This window comes from Eptesicus fuscus, chromosome 3 (assembly GCF_027574615.1).
Source record: "Eptesicus fuscus isolate TK198812 chromosome 3, DD_ASM_mEF_20220401, whole genome shotgun sequence".
NCBI classification, from domain to species: domain Eukaryota; kingdom Metazoa; phylum Chordata; class Mammalia; order Chiroptera; family Vespertilionidae; genus Eptesicus; species Eptesicus fuscus.
Window position 1 is genome coordinate 106,941,527 of NC_072475.1, and position 26,456 is coordinate 106,967,982.

General features: G+C 37.1%; 1 protein-coding gene across 1 annotated transcript in view; it reads left to right on the forward strand.

The window, feature by feature from the left end:
- LOC103302017 (ceruloplasmin) overlaps positions 1–26,456 on the forward strand; it is a 61,055-nt gene that overhangs the window by 12,847 nt on the left and 21,752 nt on the right. The window contains exons 3-11 of the mRNA XM_008159009.3: positions 2,157–2,369; positions 3,694–3,867; positions 5,465–5,719; positions 7,200–7,371; positions 11,332–11,471; positions 11,891–12,043; positions 13,556–13,770; positions 23,673–23,823; positions 25,113–25,325. Coding sequence (XP_008157231.2) covers positions 2,157–2,369; positions 3,694–3,867; positions 5,465–5,719; positions 7,200–7,371; positions 11,332–11,471; positions 11,891–12,043; positions 13,556–13,770; positions 23,673–23,823; positions 25,113–25,325 — 1,686 coding nt within the window. The remainder of the gene's footprint in view (positions 1–2,156; positions 2,370–3,693; positions 3,868–5,464; positions 5,720–7,199; positions 7,372–11,331; positions 11,472–11,890; positions 12,044–13,555; positions 13,771–23,672; positions 23,824–25,112; positions 25,326–26,456) is intronic.

The following is a 26,456-nucleotide window of genomic DNA, read 5'->3' on the forward strand; positions in this document are numbered from 1 at the left end:
CAGCGGGACCCAAGCCAGCCCCAATCGTGGACCGTGCTTAGTAAAACTTGGAGATGGCAAACTTGATAGCAGTTTTCATTTAGGAATGGATATTATTGAAATTCCCCATGAAATGATTTGTAATGGATCTATTATTGAAGCCACCTTTGGAAATAGTATATCTATAGATAATATTAACAATATATCTAAACATGCAATTCTTTGTTCAAAAAATGAGCACATTCAAAAATTTCAAAAATTAAATGAAGAAATTTTGGATTTACTTGATGGAGATTTTCACACATCTTTGAGTGATGATTCTTTTGACTCAACAGATGATGCTGAAAAGGAAAATTTTCCCATTGAATTTCTTAATAGTATTACTCCTCCAGGAATGCCATGCCATAAATTAAAATTGAAAGTGGGTGTAATCATCATGCTATTGAGAAATCTTAATAGTAAATTGGGTCTTTCTAATGGTACCAGATTTATTATCAAAAGATTACAGCCTAACATTATCGAAGCTGAAGTATTAACAGGATCTGCAGAGGGAGAGTGCCGGAGCCTGCCGGCACTGCAGTTGAACGGTACCTGAAAATGGGGGGTGAGGATTAAGGAACACAGACACAGTAGTTTCCGGGAGGGCAAACAGTTCAAGACTGCGCGCCGAGTTTATTTTCTCAGCCCTTTTTATAAGCAGAAACAGCTTGTACAAGCATAAAGGTCATTGCCAAGGCTAGATGTTTTTCCCGCCTCCACAGGATCCTAGGTACACTCTATACTTCTCTCCCCGCCAACCTCCCTATCCTAGTTCCTGATATCAAGAACATACTACAGCTTTTGTCCCTGCTATTGAAAACATGTTGCAACTTTTGTCCCTACCACAATGCTACTCCCTCTTCGAGTCTGCTATGTATCAAACCTAAATATGTGAAACAAAGGGCCCCAGTAAAGCGGGGAAAACAAGGTTACTGGATTGTTTACCCGATTGCCTCTCACGGTTTCCCACAGGAGAGGTTGTTCTGATTCCAAGAATTGATTTGTCCCCATCTAACACTGGCCTCCCATTTAAATTAATTTGATGACAGTTTCCAATGATGCCAGCAATTGCAATGATTATTAATAAATCACAAGGACAAACTCTAGACAGAGTAGGAATATTCCTACCTGAACCCATTTTCACACATGGTCAGTTATATGTTGCTTTCTCTCGAGTTCGAAGAGCATGTGATGTTAAAGTTAAAGTTGTAAATACTTTATCTCAAGGGAAATTAGTCAAGCACTCTGAAAGTGTTTTCACTCCTACTGTGGTATACAGGGAGATATTAGAATAAGTTCAATAACTTTATCAGTCATTATTTGCATCAATGTTGTTTTTATATTATGAGTTTGTTATTGTTGTTATATCATTTTGTTATTGTTTATTTATTAATAAAATTATGTATTATTTTCATATACATTGTACTCATTTCCTTTTATCTCTCACACTTTTATTATAGAGAAAGGGCAAATAGCAATATTAAAATATTTCCTCTAATTAATTCCCTTTCAATGTGCACGAATTTCGTGCACCGGGCCACTGGTTTATTAATAAAATTATGTGATGTCTGGGACTTGCTTTAAAATAAATAGATGGTGATGGACATAAGAGTGGGTGGGATATATATGAAACAAGACTGCCCTTGAATTCATCATTGTTAAAGCTGGGTTGATGGGTGCATGGAGGGTCATCATATTATTCTGCCAATGTGCATGTGTTCAGAAATTTACAAAATTTAAAATAAAACACTTTTTTAAATCTCATGGTTACTTCACAGGCAAAAATCTGGTATCGTATAAAAAGTTCCAAATTATAAGAGAGCATAGCTATTTTGTTCATACTTCCATACCATGACTCTAGGGCAAGAGTGGTTCTTTAAATTACAAACCGTCACTATGCTCCTGACATATCCATTATGGCTCCCTGAAGACTCAAGGGAAATGGTAAAATTTTCTGTGAAGCTTCAAGACACACTAGACTCTCATTCCTCTATAATCAAATAGGACATCACTGCATCCTCAAGAGGACATATACAAGATGTTGAATAAATATTTGTTGAATAAATTTGTAAACATCTATTCTCTCATTCAAGTTCAAACACATTCAATTTGCAATTTCATTGCATGTTGCTTCCTAGGGGCCATCTACCCTGATAACACCACAGATTTCCACAAAGCAGATGACAAAGTACATCCAGGGGAGCAGTACACATACAGGCTTCATGCTACCCAAGAACAAAGTCCTGCTGAGGAAGACAGCAATTGTGTAACCAGAATCTACCACTCCCACATTGATGCCCCAAGAGATATTGCCTCAGGACTCATTGGACCTTTAATACTCTGCAAAAAAGGTACACTGTCTCACTTTTACTCAGAATGTATGACTCAAAACAAGTGATAGGGAGGCCGTTTGTTTTTTAAGTATAAGTAAAGTCTTCTGTGTTGTGACTGAATAGGTAAAGTAGAAAGGTAGTAAATCTAGAAAAAGGGAGGGAAGAGCAGGGCAGGATAAGGAGAAGAAGTGATAAATGGAACAGGCATTGACACATATTGCTAAGCTACAGAAAAGTTGCTCTCCTTGGGAACAGGTTTGCTGTATCTAACTTCATAATGGTGTTCAAGACATGTGTGACTTTACCAAATGTGATTCCCTTAGTGGCACTCCATGGTGACAGATCTATGGTTATCTGTTTTGTGTTGGTAAATATAATAAAACTAGAGGTGCAGTGCATGAAATTCATGCACAGGGGGAGGGTGTCCCTCAACCCGGCCTGCATCTTCTCCAATCTGGGACCCCTCGGGGGATGTTCAACTGCTGGGTTAGGCCCAATCCCTGCTGTCTCCCAACCGCTTGCCTGCCTACCTGCCTGATTGCCCCTAACTGCTTCTTCCTGCCAGCCTGATAACCCCTAAACAGCTCCCCTGCTGGCCTGATTGACACCTAACTGCTCCCCTGTTAGCCTGATCATTCCCAACTGCCCTCCCGTGCCAGCCCTATGGGATCAGGCCTAAACTGGCAGTTGGACATCTCTTGAAGGGTCCCAGATTGGAGAGGGTGCAGGCTGGGCTGAGGGACACCCCCCTCAGTGCACAAATTTCATGCACCAGGCCTTTAGTATCTATTATGAAGATATATACTAGTATACAACTTTGAATTGGCATTTGCCAAAGAGCATTTAATAGTTATGTGGTTAATAAACATCCAGATATATGAGTGCCTTCCAAGCCCAGAACACTAAATATTAAATTTGCTAAGTGTTCCCAATTATGGAAAACAGGAGTGACTAGTCCAGATTTGTGGATTATTATAAAAACAGATTATTTTAAAAGTGTTAAACTATAAGTTACATGTTAAAATATATGCTAAAGCCCAGTCAGCATGGCTCAATGGTTGAGCATTGACCTATGAACCAGGAGGTTGAGTTCAATTCCCCACATGCCTATGTAGTGGTTCCAGGCCCGGGGGGGTGGGGGGGTTGGGGGGGTGGGAGGGCATGTGGGAGGTAGCCCGATCAATAATTCTCTCTCATCATTGATGTTTCTATCTCTGTCTCCTTCTCCCTTCCTCTCTAAAATTAATAAAAATATATATCATTTAAAAAGAGTAAAATTTAAGAGCTTTAAAAACTACATGCTAAAGATTAAGTTATACTAAAATAGCAATTTTTACTTCAGATTCTCTGGATAAAGAAAAAGAAAAAAATATTGACCAAGAATTTGTAGTGATGTTTTCTGTGGTGGATGAAAATTTCAGCTGGTACCTAGATGACAACATTAAAACCTACTGCTCCAAACCAGAGAAAGTTGACAAAGACAACGAAGACTTCCAGGAGAGTAACAGAATGTATTGTAAGATTACCAAAGTCATGTTAACTTTATCATATTGCTCTTGACCCATTAATTCTGCTAGCTTTATTCCCTCATATAAGTAAGTAGTTTCTAATCTGTGGCTCTGATAACAAAACATATTGGACATGTAACTTCATATTCAGCTAAACAAGTCAATTCAAAACTAAATTGACAGGTAAAGCCAGATTCACCAAATTATTTCCAAACCACTCGGGAAAAAACATCATCAATTGTGGATCAATGCATATGAATTAACATTCATATTTCTATATTTATCCTCCAAACTCCTTCTAAAATTATTTGAGGCAGCCTTAAATTATTAAACTAAATGCTTAAAATTATGCTTATATTGTAAAGCATTGAACTATATTTAGGAAAATAGTTCTAAAAAGTATTTCTTCTACATTTACATTGTCCCTCCTCACTTTGCATAATTTTTTCTATATTTCAGTTCATTTTATTTATTCTAGAAATGTTTTCTTTACTGCCTAGGCTTCTCTTTAGTTCTCAGAAACCAAATTATGAGCTCAGTAGGATTTTCTATCATTCAATTAGAATTTGCATAAGAAATCAAATTCCTTAACACCAACTAGACCAATAAGTTTTGAATTTTGTTTGCTTGTTTTTTGTTTCTTCAAAATAAGCTTTACTAAGAAACTGAGAAGACAAAAATAATTGTACTATCAAAACAGAAAACTTACTAAGAAAGTACAGATTTTGTTTCCAACGCTTGCTTATTCTGGCTGGAAGATCCTCTTTTCATACTTTAATCCTGCCTCTGTTATGGGTCAACCAAAACCAATGTTAGAAAAAGGTACTCAAAATTCTAGTCTGGAGAGGTCTGACTTGGTACCTCAGTTGCAGCAGGTGCTTTCACGGTGCTTCCCAGAACTAATTTCCATTAATCTCTAGGACCACCCACTATGAACAGTGACCCTAAGTTTCTTCAAAAGGTCTCAGGCACTTCTGCTTCTAAACTTTAAGGTATTTGTGGCTCTGGTCACTGCTCCCTAACTTACTTCCCTTGTATTTATTTTTTTCTTCTCCACAACTCTTCTCATATTGTCCCTTTCCTTTGGAATCAGAAATCAAAAGCTGACTAACCAAATTGCTTATTATAAAAGCAACTAATATTTACTGTAGAAAACTGGAAAAATTCTTATAGTCAAAAAGAAATCATCCATACTACCACCAACAGCACAATTAATGATCAATTACTAAATAACCATTAGTCTTTTTTCTATTCACTATATGTGTGTCTGTTTTACATATATGCACACATTTGTATATAGAAAGAAACACACATATATACCAAGGTGTATAGTCTGTGACAAAAAAAAAAAAAGCAAATGGGCTTCACCTTCAGTGTTGGGTTCATCTGCTAGTACTGTGTCAAGAATCTTGAGGCTGAATTCAGGTCCAAATTAAAGAGTGTTGTGATCAATTAGTAATGTCTGATGTGAGTATGAGAGAGATAGGAATAGCAGCATATGTGCCAGGTCTTTTCTATTCCAAATTGATTTACTTCTGTAGAGGTAACTCTCACTATCCCGGGGACCAGGGTCTATTAGTCTCAATTTCTACTCTTGACTTACAGCTGTAAATGGACATGCTTTTGGAAGTCTCCCAGGACTCTCCATGTGTGCAGAGGACAGAGTGAAATGGTATCTTTTTGGTATGGGTAATGAAGTTGATGTGCACGCAGCTTTCTTCCATGGCCAAACATTGACTAACAAGAACTACCGTATTGACACAATCAATCTTTTCCCTGCCACCCTTGTTGATGCTTTTATGGTGGCCCAGAACCCTGGAGAATGGATGCTTAGCTGTCAGAATCTAAACCATCTGAAAGGTAGGACATCTTTATATGAAATAAGCTGTCAGCTAAAAAAAGGAGTCATGTCTCAGTTACACTACTTAATGGGATAATCATTAGGAATCAGAAACCAAAAGCTGAATATCCTTGCAATGATAGAACTTTGAATTAATAACTTAATTATCCCTATGATGGTATACAACATCCTACATACTAAAAGCCTAATATGCTAAGTGTCCAGTCGTCCATTCATCCATTCAATCAAAGCGTAATATGCTAATGATATGCTAAGGCTGCTCAACCACTCACTATGACGTGCACTGACCACCAGGGGGCAGATGCTCTGACCAGTAGGTTAGGTTGCTGCATGTCCAGCCGATTGGGACTGAACGAGACTAGCTGGACATGCCTTGGAGCCCTCCCACAGTCTCTCCCCAGCTGGCCAACATCCCACGTCCCTCCCCGAGCCCGATCATGCACCAGTGGGGTCCCTTGGCCTGTCCTGTGCCCTCTCGTAATCTGGGACCCCTCAGCAGATGTCGGAGAACCATTTTCAGCCTGATCCCACAGGCCAGGCTGAGGAACCCCACTGGTGCATGAATTTGTGCACCGGGCCTCTTGTAATGTAATAAAAAAGACTGAAAGACTAGAACATTTATGAAATAATGAAATCTGAAAATATATTAATTTTGGAAAAGAACAATTGGCCCTGAAAATATAGTACTGCCCTAAGAGTATAATACTGTATATAGTTCCTCAGCTTTGAAAAATACACAATATTGTAAAACACCATAATATTTGTATATTGTGCTAAAAATTAGTCTGTCTGTTTTTTACTTGGTTCTATCAAATCTAGCCAATTTTGTTTTTATTTCAGTCCAGTTATTCCTTGGTTTAACTTGACAAATTACTTCCCCATCTTTTTCATATGATGTGATAAAACATTCTTAGTTTTTGAAAAATATTAATTTGAAATATTAGTTTCCTGAAGAAAATTAGTTTTAATATAGATCGTTGAGTGTGTTACTTTGACCTTCAAACATAATCTCACCTATCAAATGTGATCTTGGCAGCAGAACATCAAGTACAACAGGTACACAACCATTTTGTGTGAGAGAACAATAATTATAGATGTTCATCCTATTCCACCTCTTCTGTCTCACCTACCTCTTAAAATATGGCAGAACCTCTCTTCTTCACTTACTAGTAATGTGTCTTTTTTTTTATCACCAAAAGACCTCCCATGTGAAAGCCCACAGAAACTAGCACCATATTTTTAAAAACACTACTGATTAATATCTATTCTCTATATAGTATTCCAGTAGAGAAGTCTAAAAAATGTCTTTAATTTTCCATCAGTAATAACTTATTTATAACTGTTTGCTATAGTTTATAATATTGTTTCTAGCTATCTATTTCTTCAGTTTCCACCTACCGCTTCACCAGCAGTGTTTACAAGGCAACAGAGAGAGAAACATTGGATCCATTAACACATCATTTCCTGTTTGGTTTTCAGCTGGTTTGCAGGCCTTTTTCCAAGTACAAGACTGTAACAAGCCTTCATCAGAGGGCAGTATCCATGGGAAGCATGTTCGACACTACTACATTGCTGCTGAGGAAATCATCTGGAACTATGCACCGTCTGGCATGGACACCTTCACCAACAAAAACTTAACAGCACCTGGAAGGTAATTCAAAAAAAAAAAAGACTATTATTTTAAAACTAGAGGCCTGGTGCATGAAATAATGCATGGGTAGGGTCCCTAGGCCTGACTGGCAATCAGGGCTGATGGAGACTACCAGCTGCTGGCTGGGGCCTTTCTTCGTTCAGTGCCACTACCTAGTGGTCAGCAAACAACATAGGGAGTGATAGAGCTCCCAGTCTCCCAGTCGAACTCCTGAGGGGACAATTTGCATATTAGGTTTTTATATATATAGATATGCCTACCTCTGAAAAATATCATAAGACTGGCCAGCCAGGCTCAGTGGTTGAGCATTGACCTATGAACCAGAACATCACTGTTTGATTCCAGGTCAGGGCACATGCCCAGGTTGCAGGCTTAATCCCCAGTGTGGGGGTGTGCAGGAGGCAGCCAATCAATGATGCTCTCTTATCATTGCTGTTTCTATCTCTTTCTCCCTCTCCCTTTCTCTCTGTAATCAATAAAAATATATATTTAAAAAAATCATGAAATGTTCATTCAAAATTAAAATAATAATTGGTACCTGAAATTAAGTAACTAGACCACTCAATGTGCATTAGGGTATTTGGGATGAGTCCAAGTTTGAGAACTATGACTTTTGAGTCTTTCGAGTCCATGAAAAAAAGATGGATTTAAAAGTTATCAAGTGCTTAACAAAATCCTAAAAAAAAACACTCAGTATCATTAGACAGATCAATTTATTTGTTTTCTATTTCTGAAAACATAGCATTGTGCAATCCAGCAGTATTAAATACATTCACAGGTTGTACAATCATCAACACTACCCATTTCCAGAACTTTCTCATTATTCCAAAAAGAAACTCTGTACCCATTAAATAATAATTCTCTAACACTAATATCTTCTATTCCACTTTTTGTCTTTATGAATTGGCCTATTTTAGGCACCTTATACAAGTGAAATTATACAATATTTGTCCTTTTTGGTCTTGCTTATTTCACTTAGCATAATGCTTATAAGGTTCATCCATTTTTAGTATGTAACAGAATTTCATTCCTCTTTAAGGCTAAATAATATTCCATTGTACACATACCACATTTTATTTATTCATGTATGTTGATGAACAATTGGGTTGTTTGTTGTGCCTTTTGGCTATGGTGAATAATGCTGCCATGAACATTATAATACAAACTAGTGGCCTGGTGCACAAAATTCATGCACGGGATGGGAGGGGGTTCCCTCAGCCCAGCCTGCATCCTCTCCAATCAGGGACCCCTTGGGGGATGTCCTGTGGGATCAGGCCTAAACCGGCGGTCGGACATCCATCTCACAATCTGGGACTGCTGGCTTCTAACTGCTCACCTGCCTGCCTGATCACCCCTAACTGCCTTTGCCTGCCTGCCTGATCGCCCTTAACCCCTCTTCCTGCCTGCCTGATCGCCCCTAACCTCTCTGTCTGCCTGCCTGATCGCCCCTAGCTGCCTCTGCCTGCCTGATCGCCTCTAACCGCTCTCCCCTGCCGACCTGATCTTGCCCCCAACTACTTCTGCCTGATTGATCACCCCTAACTGCTGCCTCTTAGGCAGCCATTGGCTCCTCGCACTTCAGCCAGATTTGGTTCTGATTGGTTGGTTTCTATGCCATTTGGCATTTCCAGGCCTATTTCTGGGCCTGATCAAAGAGGTGGGGCTGATCAGCAGCTCCGTGGAGGCCTGGAGAGAAACAGAGGTGCAGCTGCTGGTGAAGTCTGGAGGGAAAGAGAGAGGCAACAGCTGATCAACAGCTGCCACTGAGGCTGCAGATCAGACCCTGCCTCTCCCTCTGCAGGCCTCTCTCCAAGCCTAATCCAAAGCCCCCTCGGCAGTCAGTTGCCATGGCAACCCAGCACTGACTTCCAGTGTTAGGTTGAGCCTTAGGTCATTACGGACCCTGGCTCTTTATATATAGAGATATCTGTTTAGGTTTCTGCTTTCAATTCTTTTGGATATACACCTGAAAGTGAAATTACTGAGTCATATGGTAATTCTATTTTTAATTTCTTTAGGAACTGCCATACTTTTTTGCACAACAGTTGCAACACTTTATGTTTCCACCAGCAACATACAAGGGTTACAATTTCTCCACATCCTTGCCTACACTTATTTTCTGTGTTTTGTTTTGTTATAATTAGCTATCCTAATGGGTGCAAAGTGGTAGCACATGGTGGTTTTGACTTGCATTTCTCTTATGATTAGTGATATTGAACATCTTTTCATATACTTGTTGGCCATTTGAAGAAAAGTCTATTCAAATTCTTGTTCATTTTTTTAATTGGGTTGTTTTGTTGTTGTTGCTGTTGTTCTCCATGGATAGGATCACCATCCATCCATCAAGCCCCAAACCTGAGCCCCATCTTGAACTCCCTCCCTTCTTCACCAATCCCCCCTTATTTCATCACATACTATTTCATTATATCCTAAATATCTCTGAAAGTTGTCTATTTCTCTCCATCCTCTTTGACCAGACCATGAATTCATCACTGCCTCTCAGTCTAGGACAGTCCAACACATTCTCCAGGCAGCAGCCCCAGGGATCCTGCTGAAACATGAATTCTAAAGTCTTAAATCTTTCAAAGCTTTCCCACTGGGATGGAGTACTGAAACCTTAATTAGTCCTTCCTGACCATCCCTCATTCTCTGCTCCTCTGCCCTGCCTGGCATGCTATGCTGCTGTCAAATTGTGGGGAGCATGCTATGCTCCATCTCTCCTCCAAGCCTTCATATTGGCTATTTCCTGTTTGTAAATGCCTGCCCCATACTCCCTACTACATACACTTCATTTTTTTAATTCTACTTCTCTTCTAGATAGTTTTAAAACATCACTTCCTCTGGGAAGCCTTTGGGGCTCTTTCCACCACTTTCCCTAATTCCAGGAGAAATACTCCACAATATCCCATGCTAAGTCCGTGTTATTATACTGATTGGTTCCTAGTCTATCTTTCCTGCAGATGTCAGGTGCACAGAGAGACAGGTTCAGCTTGCTTATGGTATGTCATCAGCACACCGCAGTTCTTGGAAAATGGCAGGTGTTAAATATATTTGTTAAATGAAAGAAGAGGTGAATGGGGTTTTTTGTGAAGTCAAATTGCCGGAGATTACCAGCAGACCCTGAGCAACAGATGAATGATTACTCTGACACACATTTTTGTGAAAGAGAGGGCTAAGGGACTGCCTGGCTAGAGAAACCAAACAGCCTCATTCGCCTGCCTCTTCAGGCTTTTATTGTAATAGCAGTTTTAACTAAAATTAACTTTTAGACACTATCAGTAGGGTAAGCATTCTTGGGAAGACACAGGCATCAGTAGTACCCTTTAAACATAAAGATTAAGCATAAAAATTCCATTAAACACCCGAGGGTCCGCATGTACACAGACTTGTTTGGAAAAGTCAAGGAACAATTAGGGGTGGTTACCTTCAGCCAACTACCCAAGGAAATTCAGACTTTCCTCCTTACAGACTTTCCAACCAAGTCTCTTGTACTTCCACTCAAATGTCTTTCTAAGATTAAATTTCTTCATTTGTAAAATGGGAAGAATATTACTAACTTTGTTGCATTCCCATTTGAGTTTCAGATAATAAATAAAGCTCCTGAGCTGGTGTTCATATGCAATAAGCAGTAACTACTGTATTTTTAAAAATTCCATAATTTGTTTAAAATTCCAGTTTTTTATGATTTATTAACCATCAGCAATTGACACTGGCTCTCTTGAATTTTTTTTACTTCACTTGAAAAAGTGAAACTTCTTTGCCACGATTCTCCATTCCTATCTGATCATCCTTTCAGGAAGTGGCCTAGTCCTGTCTGCTCTGTTTCAGTATTTAGTAACTCATGGGTAATAATTATCTCTAAGCACTGGTCAGAATTTTTCTCTTCAATTAGTATCCTGGGTGAATACCTGTTCTCTATTCTGCTTTCAACTCCAGCATTAAATGCTTTTCTTTTGGCAGTGCTTCAGAGGTATTTTTTGAACATGGTCCTGCAAGAATTGGAGGCTCTTACAAAAAGCTTGTTTATCGTGAGTACACAGATGCCTCCTTCACAAATAGAAAGGAGAGAAGCCCTGAAGAGGAGCACCTTGGCATCCTGGGTGAGTCCATGCAGATCACAAACGACCATCCAGCTCTTGCCCTGGACTACACTAAGGTTTTTAGCACCCCCCTGACTCTTGATAATAACACACATTCAGCCAACAGACTAGGCCAAGGAAAGCATAGACACTCTGCATAGGTTTTTGTAGATGCATAAAGCTTGTGAACTGACTTGGATAAAAATAATAACAAATTTCAGGAACCTGAAACTGAATCAAAACACCCTGCTCATCTCTTTCTAGTCTTACCATATCAAATTGATAATGGGCTTTTAAAAAACCAAGCTTTCTATTTGCTGCATGCAGATAAGCATGTTGCTCACAGTGATTCTTGTCAGAGGACAAGCCAAAGAAAATAACCATCTTATATATTCTGTATGGTACATACTAAGGGATAATAATTCTCTCTTTGTCCCTAGGTCCTGTCATTTGGGCAGAGGTGGGAGATACCATCAGAGTCACCTTCCATAACAAAGGAGCATACCCGCTCAGTATTGAGCCAATTGGGATGAGAGTCAATAAGAACAATGAGGGCACGTATTACGCCTCCCATTACAACCCCCAGAATGGAAGTGAGTACAGCACTCTGTAACAATTGACCCCATTTAACAACCTACTCACCTCCGGAAAACTGTCGCACCAAAACTGAAGTCAGGAATTCTGAGAAAATTGCCCAGATACCATTAGGAAGCAAGTACACCTCTGCTCCCACCATTTCCAGTTGGGTAATGGGTGTTTGTGCATCCTTAACTGAGCAATTATTGACAATGCTGCCAGTAACTTATTTGGGTGATATCAATTATACATTTCTGGAGTACTATTTAGGTGATTTTTAAATTTTAAAAAGTTTTTTGCAATTATAAGAATATTAGATGCTCATTTTAGAATATTTAAAAAATCTAAATAGGCATAGTCCAAAATATCTCCATAGTTCTATAGACAACCACTACTACATTTTTATATAATTCCTCTACTCTTTCATCTGTGTATTTTTAGAAATATTTTAAACATGGTTGAGTTTGTAGTATATAAATATACTTATCACCATAATTTTATACCCAGAATTTGTTTTATTAGCATTATAAGTATTTTATAAATGTAATTTTAATGATACAATATATTCCATGATATAGATATATTTAGGTATTTTTATATGTCAAGTCTGACCAATGAAGACTAGTGGTTTTGTCACCACCTGAGTGTGAGGGTGGGCAAGTTATTCTGTCTTTTTGGCCTCAGTTTTCTCAAGTGTAAAATTGGGAGATTTGAACAGGATCACCAACAAACTCTCTTTCTGTTATAAAATTATTTTTAATTCAGTTCTGTTCAATAGAAAATTCATCGATTGCCCCCTATTTCCAGGTGTTGTTCTAGCTGATAGAAATATAGAATTAATGCTTGCCTTTAAGAAGGTTCTGATTGGGTGGGGGTGGGGGAATATAGACAATGTAACATGAAAGGTGCCAGAGACTTTCTTAGGAGCTCTGAGGGCACAAAGAGGGGCACTTAGTCTGTTCAGGCTGCTGTAACTAAATACCACAGAACGGATGGCTTATAAAGAAGAGAAATTTATTTCTCACAGTTCTGGAGGTTGGAAGTCCAAGATCAGAACATAGTTAGGTGAGAGCCCTCTTCTGGGCCTCAGACTTCTTACTGTGTCCTCACCTGGTGAAAGGGCTAAGGAGCGCTGTGGAGCCTCTTTCATAATGGCACTAATCCCCTTCAGGAGGGTTCCACTCTCATGACCTAATCACCTCCTGAAGGCCTCACCATCACATTGGACATTAGGGTTCCAGAATATAGATTAGGGGTGGGGATGATGGTGGGGGTAGGGGGATTATAAACATTCTGATACTAGCAGGCACCCATCTCAGACAGAGGTTTAGAGGAAGCTTCCTGGAGGAAATCACCTCATTGGGGACCTGACACAGAAGCACAAGTAGGATTTCATTCAAATAGGATTCCATTCAACTTCATAAGGAGCTCAGAAGCAGGTTATCCTAGACTAAACCCAGTCTACTTTGTGGCTCAAATCACCACATTAGAAAGTACACTTAACCTCCCCAATGTGACCTTTCTCACAGGTGCGCCTCCTCCTTCAGCCTCCCATGTGGCATCCACAGAAACTTTCACCTATGAATGGACTGTCCCTGAAGAAGTGGGACCCACTTACAAAGACCCTGTCTGTCTAGCTAAGATGTATTATTCTGCTGTGGATCCCACCAAAGATATATTCACTGGGCTTATTGGGCCAATGAAAATATGCAGGAAAGGAAGTTTACATGCAAATGGGAGACAGGTAAGTCCAATCAGGGAAAATGAAAATGATTCCAAATCCCTTTGAATTATCATTATTACAAGAAAAATTCTGAGTTTTCTAAACATAATGAAGATTCTACACATAATGTTTACCATAATTTTTTTCAGGCTTATAAGATCTGTAATTATGTAGAGATTCTCTTACTAAAATGATTGCTACAAGATGAATTGGAAACAAAACTCTCCTTGGAATCTAAAGTTTTTTAATGATACAATTAGATTTACACACACACATAAAAAGCTACCAATTAACAGTAATAGGTCATTTAACATTCACTGAGGAAAATATTGTTTAAAATATTTTTTAGAACTGAGAAAATGACACTTTGACCTAGAAATAGGAACACTTAACCCCATCATTGTTTTTATATCTAAAATAAATATTTTAATATTAACCTTTAAAAATGAAGAACATCTTAAAAATGCCTTCAATAGAATTATCACATCCTAAAATCATCATAATAATTCATTAATATCATCAAATTTCCAATCAATGTTTAAATTTCCCAATTGTCTTTTAATTGTTTCAATTTTGCTTGAATAAGTACCTAAATAATTTACACATTATAATCAGTTTCTCAAGATTTCTTTGCATAGTTATTTTTTGCAAGTCATTTATTCTATAGAAGTTTCCCATGTCTAGATTTTATTAAATGCATTCCTGTGCTGTTATTTAACTTGTTTTTCTTTCAACTTCCTATACATCAGTGACTAGATATGCAAACTTGATCAGATTTAGGTTAGGTATTTTGTGTGTTATTTTTTTTAGCAATACTACTTCATGTATGGTACTGGGTACTTCTATCAGGGAATAGATACTACATAATTTTCTCTCCATGTTATCAATCACCAAAAACCATGTTATTGGCCACTGATAACCATTTCCTATTAGGTTCGTAAACTAATCAGGTATTACACACTATCAATATTCTGATCCCATCATCCCTTATTTGCATATTAGCTAGTATACTTCTATAAACAGAAACTTCCCTTAATAGACTATTTGCTTACCCTGAGGTACATCCTATATAATAAAACCCTAATATGCAAATCGACCAAATGGTGGAACGACTGCAGAACAACTGATCGCTATGATGCCCACTGACCACCAACAGGCAGACACTCAACACAGGAGGTTGAGCTCCTGTGTGAGCATCTGCCCTCCGAGAAAGAGGTGACGTGGGGGCGGGGCCAGCCAGCAGTGTTTCTCTCACATCGACGTTTCTCTCATCTTTCTCTCTCTCTTCTACTCTCCCTAAAAATCAATGGAAAAATATCCTCGGGTGAGGATTAACAACAACAATAATAATAATGATTAACCTAATAGCCATGAGCCCTCCCCACAGCCCCAGAGCCCAGATTCTGGTTCTAAAAATAATTTCTTACTCAAAAGAACCAGGGCTTTTTGAAGAAATGGCCAATTCCAAGTTCAGAAAAGGTGTAATATAAGTCTAAAATAGCTTTTTCTACTAGAAAATAAGCTAAAAGACTACCAAGTACATGTAAAAATGAGGGAGTCTACCTGAATAACTCCCTCCAGTGGCAAAAAGTAGGATATATGTAGCATCTATAAGCATAATGACAATGCATTGAAACACAGCAAATATGCTTAAATCCACGAGTTCACAATAGTACTTGAAAAGAAACTGTTAAGAACTTTTGAAGTATGTTAGAGGAAAATTATTAAGAGTTTTTTTTAATGTTTTTAAACAACAGACCTTTATCAGATGTGTCTTTTGCAAATATTTTCTTCCATTCTGTGGCTTATCTTCTTACTCTCTTAATATCATCTCCACAGAGCATAAAATTTAACTTTAATTAAGTCCAGCTTATCAATTCTTTCTTTCATGGATTGTACCTTTGGTATTGTATCTAAAAAATTATCACTCTATCCAAAGTTATCTAGATTTCCAATGTTACCTTCTAGTGTTCTATGAGTTTATGACTTTACCTTTACATTTAGATCTGTGATCCACTTTGAGTGAATTTTTTAAAGAAGGTAGGGTCTGTGTCTAGGTTGGTTTTTTTGCATGTGGATATCTAGTTGTTCCAACACCATTTGTTGAAAAGTCTATCTTTGTTCCATTGTATTGCCTATGCTTGTTTGTCAGGGATCAATTGACTAAATTTATGTGGATCTATTTTTTGGTTCCCTGTTCTTTCCATTGGTCTATTAATCTGTTATTTTGCCCATACCATACTGTCTTGATTACTGTAGCATTATAGTAAGTTTTGAAGTTGGGAAGTGTCAGTCCTCCAACTTTGTTCTTCAATATTTCATTGCCTATTTTGAATCTTTTGCTCTCCACATAAACTTTATAATCACTTTTTTTGTGTCCACAAATAATTTGCTGAGATTTAAATTGGAATTGCATTGAATCTATAGATCAGGGGGGAAGAACTGACAACTTAGAACTGAGTCTTCCTATCCATGAGTATGGAATATATCTATTTATTTAGTTCTTTAATTTCACTCACCAAAGTTTTATAGTTTTCCTCATATAGATCTTGTATATATCTTGATAGATTTACACTGAAGTACTTCATTTTGGGGGATACTAATGTAAATTGTATTATTTTTAACTTCAAATCCACTTTTTCATTGCTGGTATATCGGAGAGTGATTTGATTTACTTTTGTATATTATCCTGCAACCTTGCTATAATTGTTTATTAGTTACAGGAGTTTCTTCATCAATTCTTTTGGGATTTTCTATGTAGATGATCGTGTCATCTGTGAACAAAAACAGGGTGTTTTTCTTGTTTTTTTTTATTTTTACATATGTATTTATTTTTATTTTATTTTTTTAGAGAGAGAGGAAGGGAAAGGCATAGAGAAATAGAAACATCAACTGCTGACTCCTGCATGCTCCCCACTGGGGATTGAGCCTGCAACCTGGGCATGTGACCTGATAAGAAATCAAACTGGTGACCTCTTGGTTCATGGGTCGATGTTCAACCCCTGAGCCACTAGCTGGGCAACAAAGACAGCTTTATTTCTTTCTTCCCAATTAGTATACCTTTCTTTTTTCTTGTCTCATTACATTAGCTAAGACTTCCAGTACAATGTTAAAAGTACTGGTAAGAGGAGACATCCTTCCCTGGTACCTGATTTTAGTGTGAAAACTTTTAGTTTCACACCATAAAGTCTGATGTCAGCAGTAGTTTTTTGTGTGTAGATATTTTTTAAGTTAAGGAAGTTCTCTTTGCTCTTTGTTTACTGAGAGTTTTTAGTCATAAATGAGTGTTGAATTTTTTAAATTCTTTTTTTATGCATCTATTGACATGATCATATGATTTTTCTTCTTTAGACTATTGATTTAATGGTTCACATTAACTGATTTTAGAATGTTGGACCAGCATTGCATACCTAGGATAAATCCCACTTGATCATGATATCTATAATAATGAAAGTGCAATATGCTAATTAGACTGGACAACTGAACGACCTTCTGGATGTCCTTCCAGATGAAGCCGGGGCTGCGAGGGCCAAGTCCCTTGCACAAATTTTGTGCATTGGGCCTCTAGTATTATTATATTTATACATTGTTGGATTTGATTTGCTAATGTTTGGGGGCACATTTTACATCTACTAGTATATTCCTTAGAGATATATTGGTCTGTAGTTTTCTTGTAATGTCTATCTCATTTTGGTATTAGAATAATTTGGCCTTTTAGAATAAGAAAACAAACATTTCCTCTGTTTCTATCCTCTGAAAAAGATTGTATAGAATGTGCATAACTTCTTCCTTAAATTGTATAGCATGTGCATAACTTCTTCCTTAAATGTTTGATAGAATTCACCAATGAACCCATCTGTGCCTGGTGCTTTCTGTTTTGAACAGTTCCTTAGGAGATATAAGCCTGTTCAGATTGTCTGTCTGTTCTTGTGTGATTTTGGCTAACTGTGTCTTTTACAGAATTTATTCATTTTATCTAAGTTACCAATTTTATAGGCATATAATTTTTATAGTATTCCTTTATTATCCTTTTAATGTTCATAGGATCAATAGTGATGTCTAATTTCTAATCTTAGTAATTTGTGTTCTCTCTCTTTTTCACTTAGCCTGCTTTGAGGTTTATTGATTTTTATCAATATTTTCCAAGAATCACTTTTTAGTTTCATTGATTTTTCGTATTGAGTTCCTGTTTTCAATGTCATTGAATACTTCTCTAATTCTCATTATTTTATTTTTAAAATAAACAAATATGTCTATGTATGTGTATTCATATCCTTTCTTTTTTCTTCCCACTTAACAATATAATTCATCATTCCCTCCCATTTGTAATATATGGAGATATTCCTCATTCCTTTTTTATAGTAGCTATTGCTCCATAGTGTAGACATGCTACAGTATATGTAGCCAGCCTACTATTAGATAGGGGTTTGGGATGTTTCCAGTCTATCCTTTTACAAATACAATACAATGGGTAGCCTTACTCATACATCTCGTCGTATTTTTGCCAGCATACCTTTGGGATAAATTTCTAAAAGTGATATTGCTTGGACAAAAGATAAGTACATATACAATTTTACTAGATATTGCCAAATTTCCTTCCATAAGAATTGTGCTACATTGTATCCTTACCAGGTATATTGTGAGATGATCTGTTTTTCCACAAATTTGGAAATTTTTACTAATCTAATAGGACATAAACAGTATATGTTTATAATGTTTTGTTGTTGTTATTGTTACTAGTATTTGAGTGTCTTTTCAAATGGTTAAGAACTATTTTCACTTCTTTTATTATTTGACTGTTTATATCTATAGCTCATTTTTCTACATGTTTATTTTTCTTCATTGATTTAGAAACTATCAAAACATTAAGGATAAAAACCCTTTGAGATATTAGTTGTAAATATTTTTTTCTTAGTTATTTTCCTTTTTCTTTTGTTTATGAATGTTATTTGCCATGTAAAATTTTTATTTCTATCATCTTTTCCTTCTTCATTTATAGATTTTGTCATAGTTAAGAAAGTTTTTCCATTTCACAGGCTTTAAAGGAATTCACCCATACTGCTTACAAGTGCTTGTATGGTTTTATTTTTCACATTTAAATCTCTGTTCCATTTAGAATTTATCCAGGTGTATGGTTGAGAAATGGATCAAATGTATCTTTTTCTATATGACTATCCAGTCATCTCAACACCATTTATTAACTTTTCCTCATTGATTTGAAAGCTGCCTTTATCAGTTGCCAAAAATTTCATACACAATTCAGTCTTTTTCTTGATTTTTCTATTCTAATCCATTCATCTCTATATATCTATGCACCAATATCATACTATTTTAATTATAGCATCTATATAATATATTTAATGACTAGTAGCCATACTTAATTGCACTTTTTTTTTTTTCATCACTTTAACAGCTCTTTTTGCTGACTTATTCTTTCTAATGAACCTTATAAAAACTTATCTGGCTCCAGGAGAAAAAAAGCCTAACAGTGTTTGGTTGGGATTGTCTAAATATACAAATTAAATTATGAAAAACAGACATCATTTCTTTTTATTATTGATCTCAGAGAGAGAGAAAGGGAGAGGGAGGGAGGAAGGGAGAGAGAGAGAGAGAGAGAGAGAGAGAGAGAGAGAGAGAGAGAGAGAGAGAAGAGAAACATCGATGTGAGAGAGAAACATTGATCCATTGCCTCCTGCACTCGCCCTAACCAAGGATAGAACCCACAACCTGGTTATGTGCCCTGACTGGGAATCAAACTCACACCCTTCGGTGTGTGGGACAATGGGTGCTCCAACCAACTGATCCACATTGGCCAGGACAGAACAGACATCATTATACATTTGAGTCACACTGCAGAAGAACATGTTTTTCCATTTATTCAAGTCTACTTTTGTGTTTTTCAGGAGTATTTTATAGTTTCTTTTATATAGGCTTTGGATAATTTTTGTTGTTTATATCTGGATTTCTTTTTACTTGGTTATTATAAATTAAAATTTTAAAAACATGTAACTGAAAGAAAAATGGTTTTCTACCTTTGGATCCCATTCTTTGATCTTGTGCTTACCTTGGGAAGGAATAAAAGGGGACTAGTATTTATTGAACTCTTTCCAGGCACTTTCACACATATTATATTACTTCATTTAGCCTTCACAACCCAAGAGGCTAAATATTGTTATCCCCACTTTTTGGAGAGGAGGAACTCATGAGTTGAAATTTAAAATGTGAGTTTTAGCCTCTGCATGTTTCATCATCTTCATTTTGCAAATGAAGGAGTCACTACACAGAAAGGTCTATAGGAGGCAGTAAAAGTTATCATCCTGGATCTTTCACTTAGTTGCCATGTGGCTTCAGATTGGGTACAATATTTGAATCATGTAAAATAGTGCCTTGTTTAGTGTCTGATCTTAATGAAGATAACTATTATTTTACCACTAAATATGATATTGGCTATTAGTTGGTATTTAAAATTTTTATTTCTGGCTTACTGAAAACGTTTTTCTATTTAAAATCACTTGAGCATCAGCCTGCAGACCAAAGGGTCCCAGGTTTGATTCACAGTCAAGGGCATGTACCTTGGTTGTAGGCTCCTCTCGGCCCAGTCCCTGGTCGGGGGTGTGCAGGAGACAAGCAATCAATGTATTTCTCTTACATTGATATTTCTATCTGTCTTTCCCTCTCTCTTCTCTCTCTCTAAAAATCAATGGAGCTGAAACCGGTTTGGCTCAGTGGATAGAGCGTCGGCCTGCGGACTCAAGGGTCCCAGGTTCGATTCCGGTCAGGGGCATGTACTTTGGTTGCGGGCACATCCCCAGTAGGGGGTGTGCAAGAGGCAGCTGATCGATGTTTCTCTCTCATCGATGTTTCTAACTCTCTATCCCCCTCTCTTCCTCTCTGTAAAAAATCAATAAAATATATTTTTAAAAAATAATAAAATAAAAATCAATGGAAAAAAAATCCTCAGGTGAGAATTAAAAAAAAAAAAAAGTTAAAAAGTAATCACTTGAGCTGCTCAGAAAATGTCCTGTGTTAGGCACAGAATTCATTGCTAAATAAGACAGGTCAGTTTCCTGTTCTAATTGTGTTTATACTGTAACTAGAGGCCTGGTGCACGAAAATTCATGCACTGGCAGGGGGAGTTCCCTCAGCCCAGCCTGCCCCCCTCACAGTCTGGGAGCCCTCAGGAGATGTCCTACTGATGGCTTAGGCCCACTCTGTGATCGGACCAATCAGGAGAAGGTGCCACCCCCATCAACCCACTGCTGCTGACAAAGCTGGCCACCGTGGCTGCGGATTCTTGGCCCTCGCTTCTTAGCGCTGGCCCCGCGGCACCACTGCCTCTCCTGCGCCACCGGCCCTTGGCCCTCACAGCCGCTGCAGCCTTGTACAGAAGTAAGTCCCGTCTAATTAGCATATTACCCTTTTATTAGTAGAGATGTGTGGTGTAGCAGAGAAGAAGTGAGAGGGATGGGTGTGAAAGGGGTGGGAAAGAGAGAAGATAAGCAAACACAAAAAATGGAAATAGATAACTTTAGAAAGTGATGAGTTTTAAAAAACAAAATAAGGTAATATAATAGTTAATAGAATTCCTAGTTTAGATAAAGTGGGGGTAATATTGGGGGTAAGATTTAAATTTCATAGAGCAGCCTTGCAAAGATCTGGGGGGGAAACAAAGGAAACAGCTAGTGCCAGGATGTCAAATTTTGTAAGAATTTATTTTTAGATTTTCTTGAAATTATTTTTTAAATTAACAAAATAAAAAAGATATATAAAACATATTTTTTCTCCTTTACCTTATAAGTGTAACCAACTACATTAAGGATTTCCTAATGTTGAACTATCCTTGCACTTCTGCAAAAAGACATTGCTTAATTATGGTGTGTTGTTTGGTTTTTTTCAATATATTTCTATGTTGAATTTGATAGTGTTTATTTATTTATTTTTAATCTTTATTGTTGTCTTACAGATGTCCCCTTTTATCCCCATTGACCTCTTCTACCTCTCCCCCCCACCCCCACTCCAGGCCTTCACTACACTATTGTTTGTGTCCATGGGATATGCATATATGATAGTGTTTTATTTAGAATTTCTCATCTAAGCTATAAGTGATAACAGCTTAAATTTTGTGTGCATTTCAGGTATTATATCATGGTTATACTATCTTCATTAAATAAATTGAGAAGATTATTATGCTTTTAATATTTTAAACAGTTTAAATAGATAGAAACCCATCTGCTACTTAGAAATTTTTGACTTTGTGAATTTTAATAACTAGTTAGCTATGTTATTTATGATTTAATGACTGTCTTTATTTCACCCATGGATATTAGTATATTCTGGTACCTCCTTCTAAGTCACCTGATCACATTTATTGTACACAGTGGTCTTTATTTATCTTTCGCACATGTAGTTATATTCTGTTCTCATTTCCAATGTGGAATATTTGGAATCTCAATTTTTTTGTTAGACTAGCCAGAGGTTTGTGTATTTTATTGGTCTTTACAAAGACTACATTTTCAGGCATAGCTATTTTAATGTTCTAATTTATTAATTTCTGTGTTGTCTTATTAAATTTTTTTATAATTTTATGTTTCTAAAGTATTTAGATATTTATTTTTATTTGGTTTTGTTAAAATAAAAAGTATTTCAGACTCTCAGTTTATATGTTTAGTTATATTCCATACATTGTAACTCATAGTGTTCTCATGGACATTATTTACTAAGTATGTAATAATTCATTTTTGTTTCCTCTTTGATCTAAGAGTTATTTGGATCAAATATGATTTTTTTAAGTTTTTTAGCTTTTTGTCCTTTTATTAGTAATTTTTGGTTTTGTTGCATTAAAATCAGAAAATGTGACCTGTAAACTTTCACTTAATTTTTCTCTGCAGATTAGAATATAAAGTGATTGTAGTGGTCCCCTGTTGGAAACCTCACACATCTGAAAAATTTTTTGTTGTTCTTTGTCTGATACAGAATTTTTGTAACATAATCTTTTCCCCTCAAAAACATAAATACTACTCATTTCTCTGACATTTATTGCAGTAGAGAAGTCCAATGATTCCCACTATTAGTTATTATCATTATGTCTCTCCTTTTATAACTTTTCTTTAAAATCATTGCTGTGTATATTTTTCATCTTTTCTTCTGATTTATGGGAGCTTTTCAATGATCATCTCCATTATTGATTTTCTATAGGATCTAACCTAAGATCTCTGCTTTAGTTGGATTTTTAAAATTTGATATTTATGGTTTTTATCTGAAAACAATCTCAGGAGAAAGACATGCAATCATCTTTGAAATTTTCTCTTCTGTGAGGCAGTAACTTGTTATTAAAGGCTCATATGCTTTGATTCCTTAGACTGACGGCCTTCTTCTGAACTACTGAATCATTTCATAGACCAAATAGCATTTCTGCTTCCTTATTTTTCACCAGGGAAGAGTGCTTGTTCAGATGCCTCAAGGTTGTGAAAATTCTGTTCCAATTTATCTGGCAGGCTATTCTCCTTAAGATAATGCTTCCCTCTAACTGCTTCCCCCTGCTCTGCCTTACAGGATTCTTCATTTTCATGAATGCAGATGGCACTTTCCCTGGTTTCTAGCACAGGCACATGTCCCCCCACCCCATTTGAACAATTGTTTTCGGTGGGTTCAATGAGTATCTGCAGAGCTGGCAGGAAGATAAGGAGAGGATAGTCAGAACTTTCAGGTACAGCGAAAGGCTTAGGTTATCATGTTGAACCAAAATTCCACTACACAGATACTAAGGAAAACTCTGATGGTCAACTGGATGATTCTGTGAGCCACATTTGCAAAGAGGAATGGAAACTTGTGTTCTTATCCTTCAAAAATAGTGTTGTGTACATGAAAGTCTTTCTGCTTTACTTCTCCTGTCTTCAAATTGTTATTCTTGTTTTTATTTACAGAAAGATGTAGACAAGGAGTTCTATTTGTTCCCTATAGTGTTTGATGAGAATGAGAGTTTGCTCTTGGATGATAATATAAAAATGTTTACAACTGCATCTGATCAGGTGGATAAGGAAGATGCAGACTTTCAGGAATCTAATAAGATGCACTGTAAGTACTGCTTCATCCACCAATGTTTCAGGTTATTTCAGTGTTGCACATGGAATGCTTTTAATTATACCAAAATTCCAGTAGTTTTGACTATTGTTCAATTTTCAATAAACAATTAAATATAGTGAGGGTAATACCACTGATTATTTAATCTATTGTTCAGTTACTCCTCATTTTACTTAATTCAGGATAAAAATATAAAACATGTCGATTAAATGCACGGTGCTTAATATGTAAACAGCATCACGCAGGGTTTCTTAGAAATGCAAATTCTTGGGCCCCAACCCTGACCTACTGAATCAGAAATTCTGGGTGTGGGGCCAGCAATCTATGCTTAACACACCCTCCAAGTGATTCTGATCTATGTTCAAGTTTGAGAACTGTTGATTAGATGCTTTTCTCATCTGTGATTTAAGAATGACAGGCTCATTGTATTATTTAATATGAAGAAAGATATGGTCTCTGATCTCAATAAACTTCAATAATTCTCACCCTTGACTACACATTAGAATCAACTGGGAGCTTTTAAAAACTATTAAAGCTATTTTTTAAATGCTCAGGACAACCTCCAGAGGTTTTTATTTAATTGAAATCTGGCATCAGATTTATTTTTAGCTCCCAGTGTAATTTGAAAATGCAGTTCTAAAATGCAGTTAGGGTTCAGAGATAGTGAGCTAATTGTTTACAAAACAAAAAACAAAAACCCACCACACCACTAATGGACATGTGAAAATTATTGTAGCAAGAAGAAAAAATGTTAAGTTGTTTTACAGGTTTTTTAAATTGGATTGATACTAGTCACATTACTCACAATCTTTAAAATAATCCTTTTGATTTAGCATTTTTGCATTCTGGAGGAGCCAAAGATATTATCTATCGAAAACAGCAGTGAGAGAAAACGTACTGCAAATACTCTGCCCTATTAATTCAAGATGAATCATAGAATTTTCCATCTAGAACAACAAACCCATTCCCAGTCTACAGTGCCCAGGAAGAGGTGGTATTTCTCACATATTTAGGTGTTCACAATATGACCCTTGAGAGAACTGAAAGAAAAGTAAGATTCCTAGGGCACAGAACTCTGAGAACACTGCATTTAGCTCTGCTCCTTTCTGCTCTGGAGGGAACATCAAGAAATTGCAAAGCCACTACTGACACAGAAAGGAGTAGAGAGGCCAGAATGGGTCTTTTAAAATTTAAATAAGTTGGCTCTGCAAAGTCTAGGAAGTTGTCATGTAGTAGGACATAAGGTAAACCACTTTCAAAATGTTATTTTTCACCTTTTACAGCCATGAATGGATTTATGTATGGGAATCAGCCTGGTCTCAATATGAGCAAAGGAGATTTGGTCACGTGGTACTTATTCAGTGCTGGAAATGAGGCCGATGTACACGGGATTTACTTCTCAGGAAACACGTATCTGTCAAGACAAGAAAGGAGGGACACAGCAAACCTCTTCCCTCAAACAAGTCTCACACTCACCATGCAGCCTGATACTGAAGGTGTATTTTTTTAAAGTCAAGACAAGATTCTATTGGATCAATTCCCGAGGTTTTGATTTATAATCCAGTGGTGGGTGATAAACTCATCCCTTCCCCAAGCCTCCCAAGTACCATTCCTTCCCTTGGAAGAGCAAGACTAGGCCACTGCCTGCTCTATGCCAGACAGGTCCATTTCCTGTTTGTCAGTGGGAGGGAAGTGAGTAACAAGAGAACAGACTAGGATGTCTCCCATTTCCACAAAGCAGAATCCTTAACACATTCTACTTTTATGTTATGGTTCTTTTAAAGATAGCTGGTGTAACTAAACCCAGGTTTAGCTACCTACTGCAACAAAAGCCAAACTTGTGAGAAAGGTGCTGGTGAAAAAAAAAGCACTGTATTTAAGTACTGGCCCCTTGAGAAGATGGGGACTTTTGTCCCAAAGCCCATCTTAACAGCTCTGGTCAAGCTAACAAATTCTATAGGGCTGAAAGAGGGGAGAGAAAACTGTGGATGGGCATGATGTGTAGGATGTGAAGGACGTCTTCCCGTAGGCCTTGATATGGATCTTTATGGGGACCATTCTGGAGCTGGCTATCTGGTCTTTTTGTCTGCTGAGTTCCTGTGAATGAGTGGTTAGCATCAGCCAGGTCTTGAGGCCAGGCTGTTTCCTAAATTTGCATAGGAACGGAAAATCCTGAACTATAACGTATATTTTAAAACTTTTAGCATGTAAGCACTAGTTTCAAGAGAAAAATCAGGTCACAGTAGCAAGCTGGGTTTAATACTTACTCAGATTAATATGGGTTGCTTTATATAAATTTCTTTGTTTTTCTTTTTAGTTCATTCTTATTTTAATTAAATCTTTATTGTTGAAAGGATTACATATGTCCCTTTTCCCCATTTGACCCATTCTATTCTTCCCTGACACCCTACCCCTGGCCTCCACCACCCAATTATCTGTGTCCATGGGTTATGCATATATTCAAGTTCTTAGGTTGATCTCTTCCAACCCACCACCATCTCCCACCTTCCCTCTGAGATTCCAGGCTGTTCTATACTTCCATGTCTCTGGACCTATTTTTATTCATCAGTTAATTTTTTTTCATTAGATTCCATACATGAATGAGATCATGTGATACTTATCTTTCT